We start from the raw sequence: 16987 nt of genomic DNA on the forward strand, positions 1-16987 counted from the left end.
TTCCAAGTTCTGTAAACACAACATAAATTAGAGGAAATCTCTCCAAAGTGTGGAAATGCCCACATAGGCCAATGATTATGCAATTTTCTTTCCTTCCACTACAAAAAAGGCTCCCTGTGGTCCCTGCCAGCCAAAACAATAATGCTGTGGGAGGGAATCCCCCATCAACCTTGACTGTGTTGATTGGGGGGGCAGAGTTATTGTGTTCTGCCGGAAGAGAGCGATCCTTGTTAACAGAACACAAATGATCACTGCAGGCTATAGCCGCTGGTAGTGATCGCATGAAAAAAAAACAAGCTGGTTGTACTGAAGTCCATCATTAGATGGACTTCAGTACAACCAGTCAGCCCCTGCTAAATTGGTGGAGATTTGACCCATCTATGGCTGGCTTAAGACAGCGGTCACTGCAACAGGTGTTCCTGTTGGATGATTTCGATTCCTGTTCCAACGACAACTCAAAATGTTGGGTTCTCTCATACTTTCCTCCCTAGAGAGTGGTCACCAGGACATACAGAAAAAGTACATCTCAATCTCCTCAATATATTATCCAAAACTTTGAGTTTTTGGCTTTAGATGCACTTCAAATGGATCAACAGCCGATTTCAACATTAAAGCGGCTCTTCAATAATTTTTTCATCTTTTTATCTATTCAATCTTCTTCCCTTGTTTTAACTTTGGATAGTAAAACATTTTTTCCAGCCAGTTAATGCCTTATACAGCCCAGTTCCTCTTTCTTGTCTGGTCATTAGCCTAGGACTATGACATCACGCACAGCTCTCTCTTAGGCCTTGTACACACGGGCAAACATGTCCGCTGAAAACGGTCCGCCGTACCGTTTTCAGCGGACATGCCCGCCCGGAGATTTCTGTATGATGGCTGTACACACCATCATACAGAAATGAGACAATCCGCGCGGACAGACAGCGCGGTGACGTGTTTGCGCCGATGACGCGGCGACGTGCGCGACGCTGAAAGGTCAATGCTTCCACGCATGCGTCAAAGTCATTCGACGCATGCGAGGGATGGCGGCCGCTCGGACATGTGCGGTAAGTCTGTACAGACGACCGAACATGTCCGACGGACAAGATTCCAGCGGGCATGTTTCTAAGCAAGTTTAGAAACATTTGTCCGCTCGAAAACGGTCTGGCGGGCAAATGTACGCTGGAATCCTGTCCGATCGGCCGTACACACGACAGAACATGTCTGCTGAAACTGGTCCGCGGACCAGTTTCAGCAGACATGTTCGTCGTGTGTACGGGGCCTTACTCTTGTGAAAGTTGGCCAGGAAGGGAGGGGGGATGAGTCATAAGAGGGCCAATGAGAGATGCAGGGCTTCAGAGCTGGAGGTGTGCTTCTGTGTTAATCCAGGCAGCAGCTTCAGCTGCCCACAGCTAAAATGGCTGCAGCTAAACTTAGTGGAGGGAGATTTCTGCAGCATATTTGGCAAGTACTGAATGACCGTATATATAAAATAATACCACAAACACTAGTATTGAAGTGGGTAAGAATAGTTAAACAATTGGCATGCAGCAATGCATAGCTGCAATATATCAACTTACTACTTTAGTGTATTTACCAATTACAGCAGATTCATTGCAACCCACTTTATTGTTCTTTTAGAAGGCCTGGTTCACACTGATGCAACATATCCAACATTGGGAGCACATGTCGCATGACGGGTATAAATTAATGGTTCCCTATGAGAGCCGTCTTAACTAGTCCGACACAAATCGGTCCGACTTTGAAAAAGGTTCCTGCACTACTTTGTACGACTTCAGCCCAATCAATATCACTGAAGTTGGATCAAAGTAGGATCATTATCTTAACTGATCCGACTTTGGCATGCGACTTGTGCTCTGAAGATCTTGAAGGGGAACTCCACGCCAAAAATAAAACAAACAAAAAAAAACAAAAACGTGCGGTCGTCCCTGTCCCCCTAATTCCTTCGGTCTGGTATGGGTCTTGAGGGGAAACCCCATGCAAAAATAAAAACAAACCAGACCCTTATCAGAGCATGCAGCCTGGCAGGTCAGGAAAGAGGAGGGGGAACAGCAAGCAGCCCCCCTCCTGGGCCATACCAGGCCACATGCCCGCAATATGGGGGTGTGGGTGCTTTGTGCCATGGGGGGGGGGGGGGGCTCTGGGCCCCCCACCACCTTGTCCCCATGTTGATGGGGACAAGGGCCTCATCCCGACAACCCTGGGTGGTGGTTGTAGGGGTCTGTGGGCAGGGGGCTAATAGGAATTTGAAAGTCAAGTTTAACAAGGGTGCCCCCATATTCTGGCCCCCACCCTATGTGAATGAATATAGGGTACACTGTAACCCTACTCACTCACCCCAAAAAAGTGTAAAAAAATAAAACCAGTACACAGGTTGACAAAGAACTTTATTAAAGTAGCTTCAACATGTCTTCTCCCTCCAATTTCTTCTTCCTTCAGTGATATCTTCATCCTCCAGTTCTTCTCGCTGCGCTGATATCTTCTTCCACTGGTTCTTCTCTCTCCACTGTCTTTTTCCTCCGGCGGTTCTTCCTCCAGTTCTTCTCCCAACGCTAGCTCCCGCTGTAGTGTTAGCTCCGGTGTGTGCCATTACTTACATAGCCATGGAGTGTGGCCACCCGGAGTCACCATACCATCATAACCCGGGCAGTAACATCACAAGGGATGGGGCCTCCGGTGATGCCACTGAATGGCCACGCACGATAGCTATATACAGTCAGGTCCATAAATATTGGGACATCGACACAATTCTAATCTTTTGGGCTCTATACATCACCACAATGGCTTTGAAATGAAACGAACAAGATGTGCTTTAACTGCAGACGTTCAGCTTTAATTTGAGGGTATTTACATCCAAATCAGATGAACACAGTGTAGGAATTACAACAGTTTGTATTTGTGCCTCCCACTTTTTAAGGGACGAAAAGTAATGGGACAATTAATTGGCTGCTCAGCTGTTCCATGGCCAGGTGTGTGTTATTCCCTCATTATCCCATTTACAAGGAGCAGAAAAAAGGTCCAGAGTTAATTTCAAGTGTGCTATTTGCATTTGGAATCTGTTGCTGTCAACTCTCAATATGAGATTCAAAGAGCTGTCACTATCAGTGAAGCAAGCCATCATTAGGCTGAAAAAAAAAAAAAAACATCAGAGAGATAGCAAAAACATTAGGTGTGGCCAAATCAACTGTTTGGAACATCCTTAAAAAGAAAGAAGGCACCGATGAGCTCAGCAACACTAAAAGACCCGGAAGATCACGGAAAACAACTGTGGTGGATGACCGAAGAATTCTTTCCCTGTTGAAGATAACACCCGTCACAATGGTTGGCCAGATCAAGAACACTCTCCAGGGAGGTAGGTGTATGCGTGTCAAAGTCAACAATCAAGAGAAGACTTCACCAGAGTGAAAACAGTGGGTTCACCACAAGATGTAAACCATTGGTGAGCCTCACAGGAAGGCCAGATTAGAGTTTGCCAAACAACATCTAAAAATGCCTTCACAGTTCTGGAACAACATCCTATGGACAGATGAGACAAAGATCAACTTGTACCAGAGTGATGGGAAGAAAAGAGTATGGAGAAGGAAAAAAACTGCTCATGATCCAAAGCAAACCACCTCATCAGTGAAGCATGGTGGTGGTAGTGTCATGGGCATGTATGGCTGCCAATGGAACTGGTTCTCTTGTATTTATTAATGATGTGACTGCTGACAAAAGCAGCAGGATGAATTCTGAAGTGTTTCGGGCAATATTATTATCTGCTCATAGTCAGCCAAATGCTTCAGAACTCATTGGACGGCGCTTCACAGTGCAGATGGACAATGACCTGAAGCATACTACGAAAGCAACTAAAGAGTTTAAGGGAAAGAAGTGGAATGTTATGCAATGGCCAAGTCTATCTCCTGACCTGAATCCGATTGTGCATGTATTTCACTTGCCGACGATAAAACTGAAGGGAAAATGCCCCAAGAACAAGCAGGAACTGAAGACAGTTGCAGTAGAGGCCTGGCAGAGCAACCAGGGATGAAACTCAGCGTCTGGAGATGTCTATGCGTTTCAGACTTCAGGTTGTCATTGACTTGGATTTGCAACCAAGTATTAAAAATTGAAAGTTTGCTTTATGATTGTTAATCTGTCCCATTACTTTTGGTCCCTTAGTGGGGGGCAGATATACAAACTGTTGTAATTCCTACACCGTTCGCCTGATTTGGATGTAAATACCCTAAAATTAAAGCTGAAAGTCTGAAGTTAATGCACATCTTGTTCGTTTAATTTCCAATCCAGTGTGGTGGTGTATAGAGCCAAAAATATTAGAATTGTGCCGATGTCAAAATATTTATGGACCTGACTGCAAGTAATAGCATACGCCGGGGCGAACACTACAGCAGAAGCTAGCATGGGCAGAAGAACTGCAAGAACCGGCAGCAGAACAGGAAAAAGAACCGGTGGAAGAAGACATCAGTGCAGCGAGAAAAATGGAGGAAGAACCAAAAGACATTAACACAGCGATAAGAACTGGAGGGCCCCCCAGTTAAAAGCAGCTTCCAAATTCTGATAAGCCCCCCCCCCATCCACAGACCCCCACCCAGGGTTGTCGGGAAGAGGCCCATGTCCCCATAAACATGCAAAAGCATCCACCCCCCCCTCCCCCCATGTGGAGGGCATGTGGTCTGGTATGGTCCAGGAGGTGGGGGCACTTGATCATTCCGCTCCCCTCCTTCCTGACCTGCATGCTCGGATAAGGCACTGATATGGATTTTGAGAGGGGGACCCCACGCTGTTTTTTTTTTTTTTTTCCGTGGGGGTTCCCCCCTTAAAATTCATGCCAGACCGAAGGGCTTGGTATTGTCAGATCAAAGTCAGATCCCGTTCATTGAAGTCAGACATTAAGTCGTAGGGCAAAGTCGGAGCAGTAGTCGTCCGGCTTCCATGACGGAGCTGTGTGAACCCCGGCCTAAATCTAAATCAGTGTGCCTTGCCAGCACAAAGGCATTGTAGCATAGTTGCACTGTTAGCCCCCATTCACACCGGTGCCACTTGTCCAAATCATGTCCAAATCGCATGACAAGTCATACCATATTGTTCGGCAATGGAACTGTTCAAATCAGTGCGATCCCGACTTTACGGTGCCTCATCGACTTGAAAAATAAGCTCCTGCACTATTTTTGCCGACTTACGACAGGTGCGACTTACATGGACATCTGTTCATGAAGTCACACAGATGTCAGCCAAGTCGCACCTGAAGTCACACTAATTGCGTGATTTCAAGTGAAGTCGAGCGATTTCAACGTCAAATTCGGTGTGAACGAGGGCTTAACAGCAGTTGCATCATGTTGGCAATAAATAGCAGTAAGGATGTGAAAGTGTGATGGATATGGTTTACTGAATGACTGAATATATTTAGGTAGGTACTGAACTTAACCTTACCAAACAAGGTAACCTTAGTCAAAAGCTATTTTTTTTATTTAACACTAGTCTAGTCTTCTGTTACCAGGTACCAAAAAAAAAAAAAAACAGCTGTAGTGAAACAGGATTCTGACCCTGAATAACATACGAGATTACCTTCCTGGAAGTTATGAGCACCATCTGGCAATGCAAGAAATGGCAGGTACTTCCACTCATCTGGTAAAAGGTTGCTGTCATGTCCTTCCCCAGGGATCAAGGGTGGGTAAGAGAACTCTACCTGCATCAAAAAAATACATTATAGGAAAAAGTTAAGTAAGCTGTTAAGCGCTTGCTAATTCAAAAATATAAAAAAATCACGAAATAATGAAGAAACAAGTACTGATGTTTGACAATGTTCACTTTTGCTTATGTTAATTGTGAGCTGTACACTTTAAATTGCAACTAAATAGAAATTGTTTCTTGTCAGGGGTATACCAATAGAATAAATATTTATCAACTTAAAAGGAAGAGCTCATTTTTTTTTTTTTAAGAAAAAATATTTCACTTGAGTCGCATAGAATCACATGACAAGGGAAATCACATTATATTCAATTGTGCCACTCAGCACAGTGCGATTTTGGAAAAGGTTCCTGTGCTACTTTGGTGCAATTTACAGTGCGACTTGGCCCCACTTGGCAAAAACTCAGCAGTCACATCAAATTTGCACTGAAAATCGTGGCAAAAATGCATCGCATTAGTGTGAACCGAGCCTAACACAGCGGCAGGATACCTTCGCCAATCTATCCACACATGTACAAATTGTAGGATGCCGTTTAGCCAATAAACTGTAAAATAAAGTTACACCTGTCGCATAAAGTCATACTCCAAGGAGTTACACAAACCACCAAATCATGCAGTTATGCAACAATTACAGGGAAAAAAAATAATGAAAAGTGGACCACAATTGAAAACAGGAAAGTCTGCTACCTGATAGCCAACATCTAGAAATGTTAGTCGTGTCAAAGTATTACCCTGAAAAATTGGCTGTGCTTAGGCACCCTTGTGCCTTAGGACTCCTAGTTGTAAATCGGAAGTGAAAGAATATCTGGAGGCATCTAATGCACTGCTGCCCAGGCCCGCTGTTAGAAATCTTGGGGCCCCGTACAGCCTACCTGATGGGGCCCCCCCAACCGCCTAAAAAAATAAATGCTGCATTGCCTTCAAATGATTTTTATCTTTCTCCAGTCCGTTATGAATTTGATTGAACTAGGGCCTGAACACACCTGAGCTCATTTCTGCTACAAAATGAGAATCCTGCAGCTGCCTAGTACACCTGCACCGAATGTCAGGCGACATCGGCCGTTTCAATAAATATTGTTTGACATTCGGCCCGTGTGTATGGCAGCCGATCTGACAGGGTGAGCAGCAGCTCACCGGAGTGTTCTGGCTTCGGTCAACTGCTAAAGTCCTTTAGTTCTCCCATATAGGGGAGTAAATTTCTCCCAAGGTTCAGAGAAGCAGGATCTTCCATTCTATGTATAGTGTAGGACCCACTAATCGTGGGGTACTTAGTCGCAGTAAGTGGGCTTAAAGGTATTATAAAAATCTTAAAAAAAAAAAAAATTCGAAATAGCTTCCTTTACCTTAGTGCAGTCCTCCTTCACTTACCTCATCCTTCCATTTTGCATTTAAAAAGGCCGTATTTCTTCAGAGAAATCGTCACTTCATGTTCTTCTGTCTGTAACTCCACACAGTAATGCGGGGGTTTCTCCCTGGTGTGGAGTGTCATGCTTGCTCCCTCCCCTGGAATACAGGAGAGTCAGAATGCCCACTAACACACAGCTCCTTTCTCTATCTGCAACATAGAGAGTTTCCTGACTCTCCTGTATTCCAAGGGAGGGGTCGAGCACGACACGCCACACCAGACACGCCAGTAAGTGAAGGAGGACTGCACTAAGGTAAAGGAAGCTATTTAGGGAAAAAATTGTTTTACCTTTACAACCCCTTTAACCACTTAACCCCCGGACCATATTGCTGCCCAAAGACCAGAGTACTTTTTGTGATTCTGGACTGCGTCGCTTTAACTGACAATTGCGCGGTCGTGCGACGTGGCTCCCAAACAAAATTGGCGTCCTTTTTTTCCCACAAATAGAGATTTCTTTTGGTGGTATTTGATCACCTCTGCGGTTTTTATTTTTTGCGCTATAAACAAAAATAGAGCGACAATTTTGAAAAAAAAAATATATTTTTTACTTTTTGCTGTAATAAATATCCCCCACAAATATATAAAAAACATTTTTTTTCCTCAGTTTAGGCCGATACGTATTCTTCTACCTATTTTTCGTAAAAAAAAATCGCAATAAGCGTTTATTGATTGGTTTGCGCAAAAGTTATAGCGTTTACAAAATAGGGGGTATTTTTATGTAATTTTTCTTAATATATTTTTTTTACTAGTAATGGCGGCGATCAGCGATTTTTTTCGGTACTGCGACATTATGGCGGACACTTCGGACACTTTTGACACATTTTTGGGACCATTGGCATTTTTATAGCGATCAATGCTATAAAAATGCATTGGATTACTATAAAAATGCCACTGGCAGGGAAGGGGTTAACACTAGGGGGCGGGGAAGGGGTTAAGTATGTTCCCTCTGTGTGTTCTTACTGTGGGGGGGTGGCCTCACTAGGGGAAACACTGATCCTCGGTTCATACATTGTATGAACGGAAGATCAGCATTTCCCCCGCTGACAGGACCGGGAGCTGTGTGTTTACACACACAGCTCCCGTTCCCTGCTCTGTACCGAGCGATCGCATGTGCCCGGCGGCGATCGCGCCCGCCGGGCACACGCACGGTAGTCGGGGGCGAGCGGGGGGCGTGCGCGCGCCTCCGGCGGCGTGCACGCGCCCCCTAGTGGCGGCTAAAAGAGAGGACGTATAGCTACAGGCTCTCGCCTAGGAGAGCCGACCTGCCGCCGTATAATGACGGTGGCTGGTCGGCTAGTAGTTAAGCACCATATAGCCATATGGTGTGACCAAATCCCCATACTTTTGGAAAATTTCAGGTGTTATAAATAGCCTTGCAGGAGTTGAATGTCATTTTTTGCATGTGTGCGCTGTAATATTTTTTTCTGGTGGGGGGGCTGTCCCCCTTTCAGAACACAAATCGCACACCAGGGGAGATTACTGTACCAACATTGGATTGCTAGTACAGCAGCTCCAACTGTTTTCAGTCTCCCCCCCCCCCATCTCCCGTATAGGGGAGTGTATTTTTCCCATGGTTCAGAGGAGTTTTTTTTCCCCCCCATTCAACCTGCTGGATAAACTAGAAAAAAAAAAAAAAAACACTAGTAGGCCCCTTTCACACGGGTTCCTCTGCCTGACAGACACTGCTTGGTCAGTGGAGGATCGCTCCGCTGAACTTCGCTGAGCAGGCGGATGGCCGGTCCGTGTCATTATGCTTTACCTTTGCAGGGAAACAAAGAGGAAGTAAAACCCATTTGGTTTTACTTCCTCTTAAAGTCTTCTGCAACTAAAGCCAAAAAGGTTGGTGGTTTTAATTGCACAAAGACATTTTTAATTTCATGGTGGACACATGTTTTAAACCCAAGTAAATGAAATATACAACAAAAACACAGCATGTTATGCTGCAGGTCACAGAGAATGCGAGTAGTTGAACACAATAAGCTGAAACAAAGAGTCCTGTGCCCCGACAGGTGGCAATTAGCTGGATGGCCCTTGCACCTGTTGGCAGCTACAGACCCCTGGGAATTTGAAATGCTTCAGGCACACCTTTGTGAAAAGGTTACAAAAGGGAACATTACAATATGCAAGAAACAACCAGGGCTCCAATCCAAAATGTATTGCTTTTCCTGTAGTTGTGATAGCGGTGTTGTCAGTCTGGTTTGACAAGGTTGGAACCCTGACCACATAATTCTTCCCAAGAATCAACACTAATGTTGTCTAGTCCCAATCGTACTTTAAATGTTTATGTGATAGGGAATTGAAAAGGAGTTCTAGAAAATTGTATTTCAAGCAGCTTCATAATCGCAGAGGGACCTCACCACTGATCCTCACCTTTCAGATTCATCATCAATTTCATCTCTCTCTCTACCTCAAAAAAACTATTGACTCTGGACATAATGGTGACACTAATCACGTGGTGACAGGTAACACTATGGGTGACGTTTTTTTTCCCTACGAATTCTAGAACCAATTCTCTTCCTACCTTGTCAGGCTACATTCCAATAATTTCACAAAAATTATCCTTACCATCCACCTCCACTTGGGGAATTATTTTTAGTTCCAGGCCAGGAATCGGTGGTGACTCCCCTGTCGAGCCCGGCCCTAACTTCGTACCGTGCACGACAGATGGAGAAGAGGATTCGCTCAATGTAGTGAATTTATCATCACAATATCCACTGACGGATGTGGAAAAAAACATTTTAAGTAGGGGTCTAAGCTTTTGTCTGGATGCTGATAATCGACAAATTTCAGGCTATTAGGGATATTCAGCTTTTTGCAAGGAAACTGATCCTTAAACTATATGCAAAAAGTTTAAATGATGGAATTTCGTTGCACCGAAAAAAAATAAATAAATAAAAAGGTGGAGGCCATAGACATTGTTTTACTCTTGAACGAAAAAGACTTGGCACCTTTAAATGTGGAGGATACAGCTACTGCCAGTTTATGGACGTTGGTACTCACAAATTACTTCCTAATAAGAAAATTTATCCCACAACATTTTTCAAACTGTAAAACCGATATATATGTGACGGCCAATGTTTCTACGTTGGTAAAACCAAAAATGAGCTCTGGCGTGGATATTTATCGCCATATCCAGAGCATGAAAGTGTGTGTTGGCAGACAAGTGCTAAAAACTTTTGAAAATGTAAGTTCATTATGAATGGGAAGATTTATGCTCTTAAAGGGGTTGTAAAGGAATTTATTTTTTCCCCCTAAATAGCTTCCTTTATCTTAGTGCAGCCCTCCTTCACTTACCTCATGCTTCAATTTTGTTTTTTTCTTCTAAGAAATGCTCACTTTCTGTTCTTCTGTCTGTAACTCCACACTGTAATGCAAGGCTTTCTTCCTGGTGTGGAGAAAGCCTCTCGAGGGAGGAGGGGGCGAGCAGGCAAGTCAGGACACTCTACTTTGCAGATAGAGAAAGGAGCTGTGTGTTAGTAGGCGTCCTGACACTCCTGCTCGCCCCCTCCCCCCTTAAGGTTTTCTCCACACCAGGGAGACACCAACGACACAATTAGGATAATAAAAATTACGTATACCCATTTGTTCCCATCTAAATTAACATGGGAAAAAGAATCCCCCTCGGATGTGTGGCAACTAAACCTACACGTGCATGTGACCGATGGATATTCTCCTCCGATCCTCTACTCCTGAGTAAATTATCGCATTTGGGTTGATGAAACGCTCTCAACAGCGGTCAGTATTGCCACATGTGAATCTGTTGTAAGTCAGGTCTTACATAAACCGTGTCTTATCACTTATGTACATGTTTGTGATGATATTCATTTTATTGTCATAGATCCAACTTTCAGCTTTGAAAATAATAAGCCTGGTGTAATCTTTGAAGAAGATATGAACCATGAATGTTTTTCTAAACGCGTTGGTGGTCTGTCATCTTGACAGCTTCCGGGCTTTGGTTCTTAATTTTATGTTTTTCAGTCATATGTTTTGTATCATGCTTTTCATCATGATGTGTCTATTTTTGTAATAAAATTCAATATATTTTTTCATACACTTTCTGTCTGTGATCCATTTAAAGTTCCACTTATTTGAGGAAAACGTTTTGGTAATATATGAGAGAGACTCATTGCATGCAAAGCAAGATAGTTCAAGCCGTGATTTGTCATAATTGTCAGGATTATGGCTTACAGCTCATGAAAACCCCAAATCCACAATCTCAGAAAAGTTGATTATTACATGCAATCAATAAAACAAGGATTGTACATAGAACAATGTCGCACCTCTGAAAAGTAGGAGCATGCATATGTACTCAGTACTTGGTTTGGGCCTCTTTTGCAGCAATTACTGCCTCAATGCGGCGTGGCATGGAAGCTATCAGCCTGTAGCACTGCTGAGGTGTTATGGAAGACCAGGATGCTTCAATAGCGGCCTTTGGCTCTTCTGCATTGTTCGGTCTCATGTCTCATCTTTCTCTTGCCAATGCCCCAAAGATTCTCTATGAAGTTCAGGTCAGGCGAGTTTGCTGGCCAATCAAGCACAGTAATCCCACGGTCATTGAACCAGGTTTTGGTGTTTTTGGCAGCGTGGGAAGGTGCCAAGTCCTGCTGAAAAATAAAGTCTGCATCCCCATAGAGCTTGTCTGTTGAAGGAAGCATGAAGTGCTCCAAAATCTCCTGGTAGACGGCTGCGGTGACCCTGGACTTAATGAAGCACAGTGGACCAACACTAGCAAGTGACATGGCTCCCCAAATCAACACAGACTGTGGAAACGTCACACTGAACTTCAAGCATCTTGCAGTGTGTGCCTAGCTTAGTTTCACCTTTTAAGTTGCATTAGCAAAATAAATGAACTTTTGCACGATATTCAAATATTTTCGAGTTTCACCTGTATATAGCAATGGAACGGGGCCACCCGCTGATGTAATCCGGAGATCCCGCCCCTTGTGACATCACCACCCAACATGCCATGGGTGGTGACATCACAAGGTGCGGGACCTCCAGTCGACAACACCGGGTGGCCCGCCCCATGGCTATACAAGTAATGACAGACAGCGAACACAGCATTACAGCAGGAGAGAGCATCAGAGCAAGAACAGAGGGAAAAGACAGCGGAAGAACACAGAGGAGAACCAGCGGAGGGAGAAGACATCAGCGGAGGGAGAAGAACCGGAGGTTGAAGAAATGCTGGAGCTGCTTTAAAAAAATTACTTTGTTAAAAACCTGTATACTGTTTTTTGACACTTTTTTGGGGTGAATGGGTAGTACAATGTACCCCATACTCATTCACATAGGGTGGGGGTCTGGTTCTTGGGGCCACCTTGTTACCCCCCTTGAGACCCTGACAACCACGGGCCAGGGTCACCAGGAAGAGGCCCTTGTCCTCATCAACATGGGGACAAGGTGCTTTGGGGAGGGGCCACCCCTGTCCCAAGGCACCCATTCGTCTCCCCCCAATATTCTGGGCATGTGGCCTGGTATGGTCCAGGAGGGCGCCCTTTTCCTGACCTGCCGGGCAGTGTGCTCGGATATGGGTCCGGTATGGAATTTGGAGGGGTTCCCCTTAAAATTTCCCACAGCAGTGAAAAAAAAAAAGAAGAAGAAATTTGAAGGAGACTGGGAGCAGTAAAAAGTACTTTTTGAATTAGGAATACATACTTAAAGCGGAGGTTCACCCTAATTTAAAAGTCATCGTTAATCACACCGGCTCAGTGTCAATCTTTAAAGTTGGCTATCAATTTTTTTTTTTTTTTAAATAAATGCCATATCGTGTTTCTCTTGTCTTAACCAGGCACTTCCTAGTCGAGCTCCCGCGGGAGTGGGCGTGTCGCTTTAGCTGGGATTTCTTTGCAATGTCTCCTGGGAGCACAGCGTGACGCTGCCCAGGAGACGATTCTCTAGCTAACAAGAGGAACTATCGCATGATTTTACACATCACGTGACTCTTGCAGCCGGTCACGTGACGAGGGCGGATACAATTCCACCATTTTAATTCATGGCAAACAGGTGAAATCGCCAATACACACCTTGAGACCCTGGGAAGAGGTTACCCACAAGCAAGATGGAACCGCTCCGTGCAGCAAAGATTTTTATAAATTGTTTGCGGCAGAATGGCCGATGCGGAGGGCCAAGAACGTCAGACACGCGAGTACAGTAATACGTTTATTAAGAGCGTCAGATGCACATAAAAAAAAAAAGCAATTCCTACGGAACCCCCGCTTTAAATAGACTTTATTTTAATTTTTTTTAACCACAGTTTAGCCCTGGTTCGCATTGAAAATTTGGCATGTGATTTGACATGGGATTTGCAGCGCTGCACCGGATCCCAAAAGTAGTTTCTGCACTACTTTTGGTGACTTTGCAGGTGTGATTTCCATTGACATAAGTACAGCAACCCACACAGATGTCTCTAAAATCGTCCCTCAAATTCAGGACGGACATGTAGGTATGAAATCGTGAACCAGGGCTTAGTGTCACTTTTATTTCAACACATAGGCTACATGAGAAGCACCTGTAAGCCAGCAATTCAAGGAGTTACATCATAACTAGAAACAAGAAGCTCAGAAAGAATTCCAGGAATCATTATTTAATGAGTTACACCAGACTGACAAAAGAACAACATCCGGAATGCTGAAAGCAGCATAGTTTGCTTCTGTCATAGTAATAATATCATCTGTAATTCGCTTAATAAAACATTAGCACATGGATGATATCCTTAAGGCCTGTACCATTTCCTTCATCAGAGCGGCAATATCCGGGATCATATTCACACATGCCTGATCTGTGAATAAAGCTACATGACAGGTGTCTTTACACACTCCAGAATAACGAAACAGCTAGGTAAATAAAGTAGTTCTAGCCTGAAGAAAAAGCACCGATGATTCAACAAAAGAAAATGTTCTGAAATTACATCAATGTGCTAAAACATATGATAATTTGGTGGTAATGATGGTGTATTCTTTTGCTGTCTCTCTGTGCCCCCACCTCCCTGCCGTGCGATCGTATCGGGCTGCGCCGGCCAGTAATTGAGATCGTTGCTTTGCGGGCCTATGCTTCCTTCTGTGATCTGGCGTCATCTTGTGGTGGCCGTTGGCATAACAAGACGACCAGCAATGCTAAGGGAGCTTCCCCTGTGTTTTCACTGCCATCTCCTTACCTCTAATTAGAACCCCCAAACATTGTATATATTTTTTATTCTAACACCCTAGAGAATAAAATGGCGGTCGTTGCAATACTTTGTCACACCGTATTTGCGCAGTGGTCTTACAAGCGGTCTTTTGGTGAAAAATACACTTTTTAATAAAAAAATAAAACAGTAAAGTTAGCCCAATTTTTTTTTATATTGTGAAAGATAACGTTACGCCGAGTAAATTGATACCCAAAATATCACGCTTCAAAATTGCGTCCACTCGTGGAATGGCGACAAATTTTTACCCTTTAAAATCTCCATAGGCGTCGTTTAAAAAAATTCTACAGGTTGCATGTTTTGAGTTAGAGGAGGTCTAGGGCTAGAATTATTTATCTCGCTCTACCAATCGCGGCAATACCTCACGTTTGAACACCGTTTATATATGCGGGCGCTACTCACGTATGCATTCGCTTCTGAAAGCGAGCTCGGCGGGACGGGGTGTGTTTCTGGCTCCTAACTTTTTTAGCTGGCCCCTAGATTCCAAGCAAATTTGTCAAACCCTGGCTTATAATATGCAAACTTTGTCAACCAGTGCTACGATTAAACTCAGTCTCATTTCTTCAATGTGCACAGTATCACCCCTAAAATCCTGGTAAAGCTACTCACTTACCTGAACAAAAAAACAAAAATATCATCGCTTTCCTAATCATCAATCCTCTTTTTTCATTCCAAATTACTGACTGAACAATAAAAATGTGCTGTGCCTTCCATGTTCAAAGTGTTAAACTGAGCACACAGTGTCTGGTACTTGAATTAGCTATATCCTAAAGTACATTTATTGATTTTTAAAAGAATACATAAATGCATGGAGTTGCGCTTTAAGTGCATGCGCAATTACAAAACAGTCTGCAGTTTCAGAGCACAAAACTGACATTCTATCATACATAGAATTAAATAATTTTCAATTTTGTACAGATGCAGTCATATATGAAAACACAATTACAAGCAAAACAGGAAGCTAGGTCTTTCTCTCAGTCAACTGATAAGTGGATTTAATGATTAGCCTGGTACTGGAATGATTTAAAAGCTCTACACATGGGAATGAAAAGGAAACCTTATCATTGGCTGCTTGAAACTGCTTTATATACCCACCCCCTTTGATTCAAGTGACTAAAATTGGTTGGAAGTGGAGTACAGCTGTGTCAAACTTATACTGAGCATGACAGTTTTGTTGCAGCAACTTAATTAAAGCCAATTGCATATTGATGCAAAGTTGTAACTCAGGGGTGGGCAATACATTTTCCCAAGTGGCCACATAAATGGACTGTTGTGGAGGGCTAAACCAAAAGTTCAGTGTATAGTAAAAAATATATTTTGATTAAACCAGCAGCCTTAGCTGAACGACGCTGAACAGGGAAGGTCCATAGGTACAAAACACCTGGCACTAGGAATAATAGATATAACTGCTCAAGAAATTAATAGAATCAGAAGTGAAGAAATGTCCTCTACTGATCTGTTGGTCGAAATTTTGACGTAGGGGGGCTGGTAAAAGCAGTGGGAGAATATACAAGCACAGGGGTTAATTGATCTGCCCTGCTGATGCTCATTACAAGCTATGGGAGATCTGCAAGCACTGGAAGGAGAGAGCCTGAGATTGGTACAGCAAGATTTCTGCAGATCCTGACCTGGAGTGAAGAACAGGTACATGGACTCCTAAGGTTTGCAGCTTGCTGGTGCCAACACAGGAAGAACTTGCAGAGTGGCAGGAGGCCCTAATGCCCTCCTTCCAGTTCTTCATATAGACACTTGTCAGTATGTCTAAGCCTGTCAGCTTCATCAGTGAGGAAACAGACAGGCTCAGAGAGGTTTGCTGACAGTGCGTGGCATTGAAGGCTGCAGAGGAATAGCCAAGGGGCCCGATGTGGCCCTGGAGGCACAATTTGCCCAGGACTGCTGTAAATAAACATCAAAAATAAAACAAAACTATGGCATATGAATACATATGTAGGCAATAACTAAAATGTTAACCTCTCTTCATATTTTTGGATCGATACATCACAAAAAAAAAAAAACTTTTTGTATAATACCCTATTTTAAAGTCAAAATCAATATAGGAATTATTTCTTTACTTAGGTTATAAAGTGCAAACGTCTCAGTGTATAAACTGTTGACAGTTGCTATCCAAGCACAGCAGCCACACCAGTGTACACATAAGAGTTTTAATCACGATGAACGTGGAAACTCTGCCCCCAGATCTTGTAATTCTAATCCAACACAGCAATAGCATTTACTATTCAATTACCATTTTAGTACTGCCATCTTGGTGACCCCAGCTACCCTGGCAAGCCCAGAGCTTTCACTCCAGTAATGCTCTGTACCAATCTCACACATACATGGTATTGCTTCTTCAGTTTTCTAAATAACACCTGTACATGTTTTACTTAGTTACAAGAGCTATTTTCTTCACCAGGAGCATGCACCCAAGATAGACAGAAATTAACAAAAAAACTGTGGCTTTCAGGTACAATTGCTCCTTGGCTGGAGGGAACAACCACTGCAGACAGCAGAAGCCCCTTAAAGGGGTTGTAAAGGAAAAAAAATATTTTTCATAAAAAGCATCCTTTACCTGCAGACATTCCTCTTTTCACTTCCTCATTGTTCGTTTTTGCTCAGAAGTTGCTCTATTTCTTCTCTGTTCTGTTCACTTCCTGCTTGTCTGATTGTACTCACCACCGTGAAGGGAGCCTTTACTGCGGTGGTCAGTGATGTGCTCG

General features: G+C 43.6%; 1 protein-coding gene across 1 annotated transcript in view; it reads right to left on the reverse strand.

The window, feature by feature from the left end:
* Positions 1-16987, reverse strand: part of AVL9 (AVL9 cell migration associated) — a 97591-nt gene that overhangs the window by 54371 nt on the left and 26233 nt on the right. Inside the window, exon 3 of the mRNA XM_040353262.1 lies at positions 5560-5680. Coding sequence (XP_040209196.1) covers positions 5560-5680 — 121 coding nt within the window. The remainder of the gene's footprint in view (positions 1-5559; positions 5681-16987) is intronic.

The sequence above is a fragment of the Rana temporaria genome, chromosome 5 (genome assembly GCF_905171775.1).
Source record: "Rana temporaria chromosome 5, aRanTem1.1, whole genome shotgun sequence".
In the NCBI taxonomy this organism is placed as follows: domain Eukaryota; kingdom Metazoa; phylum Chordata; class Amphibia; order Anura; family Ranidae; genus Rana; species Rana temporaria.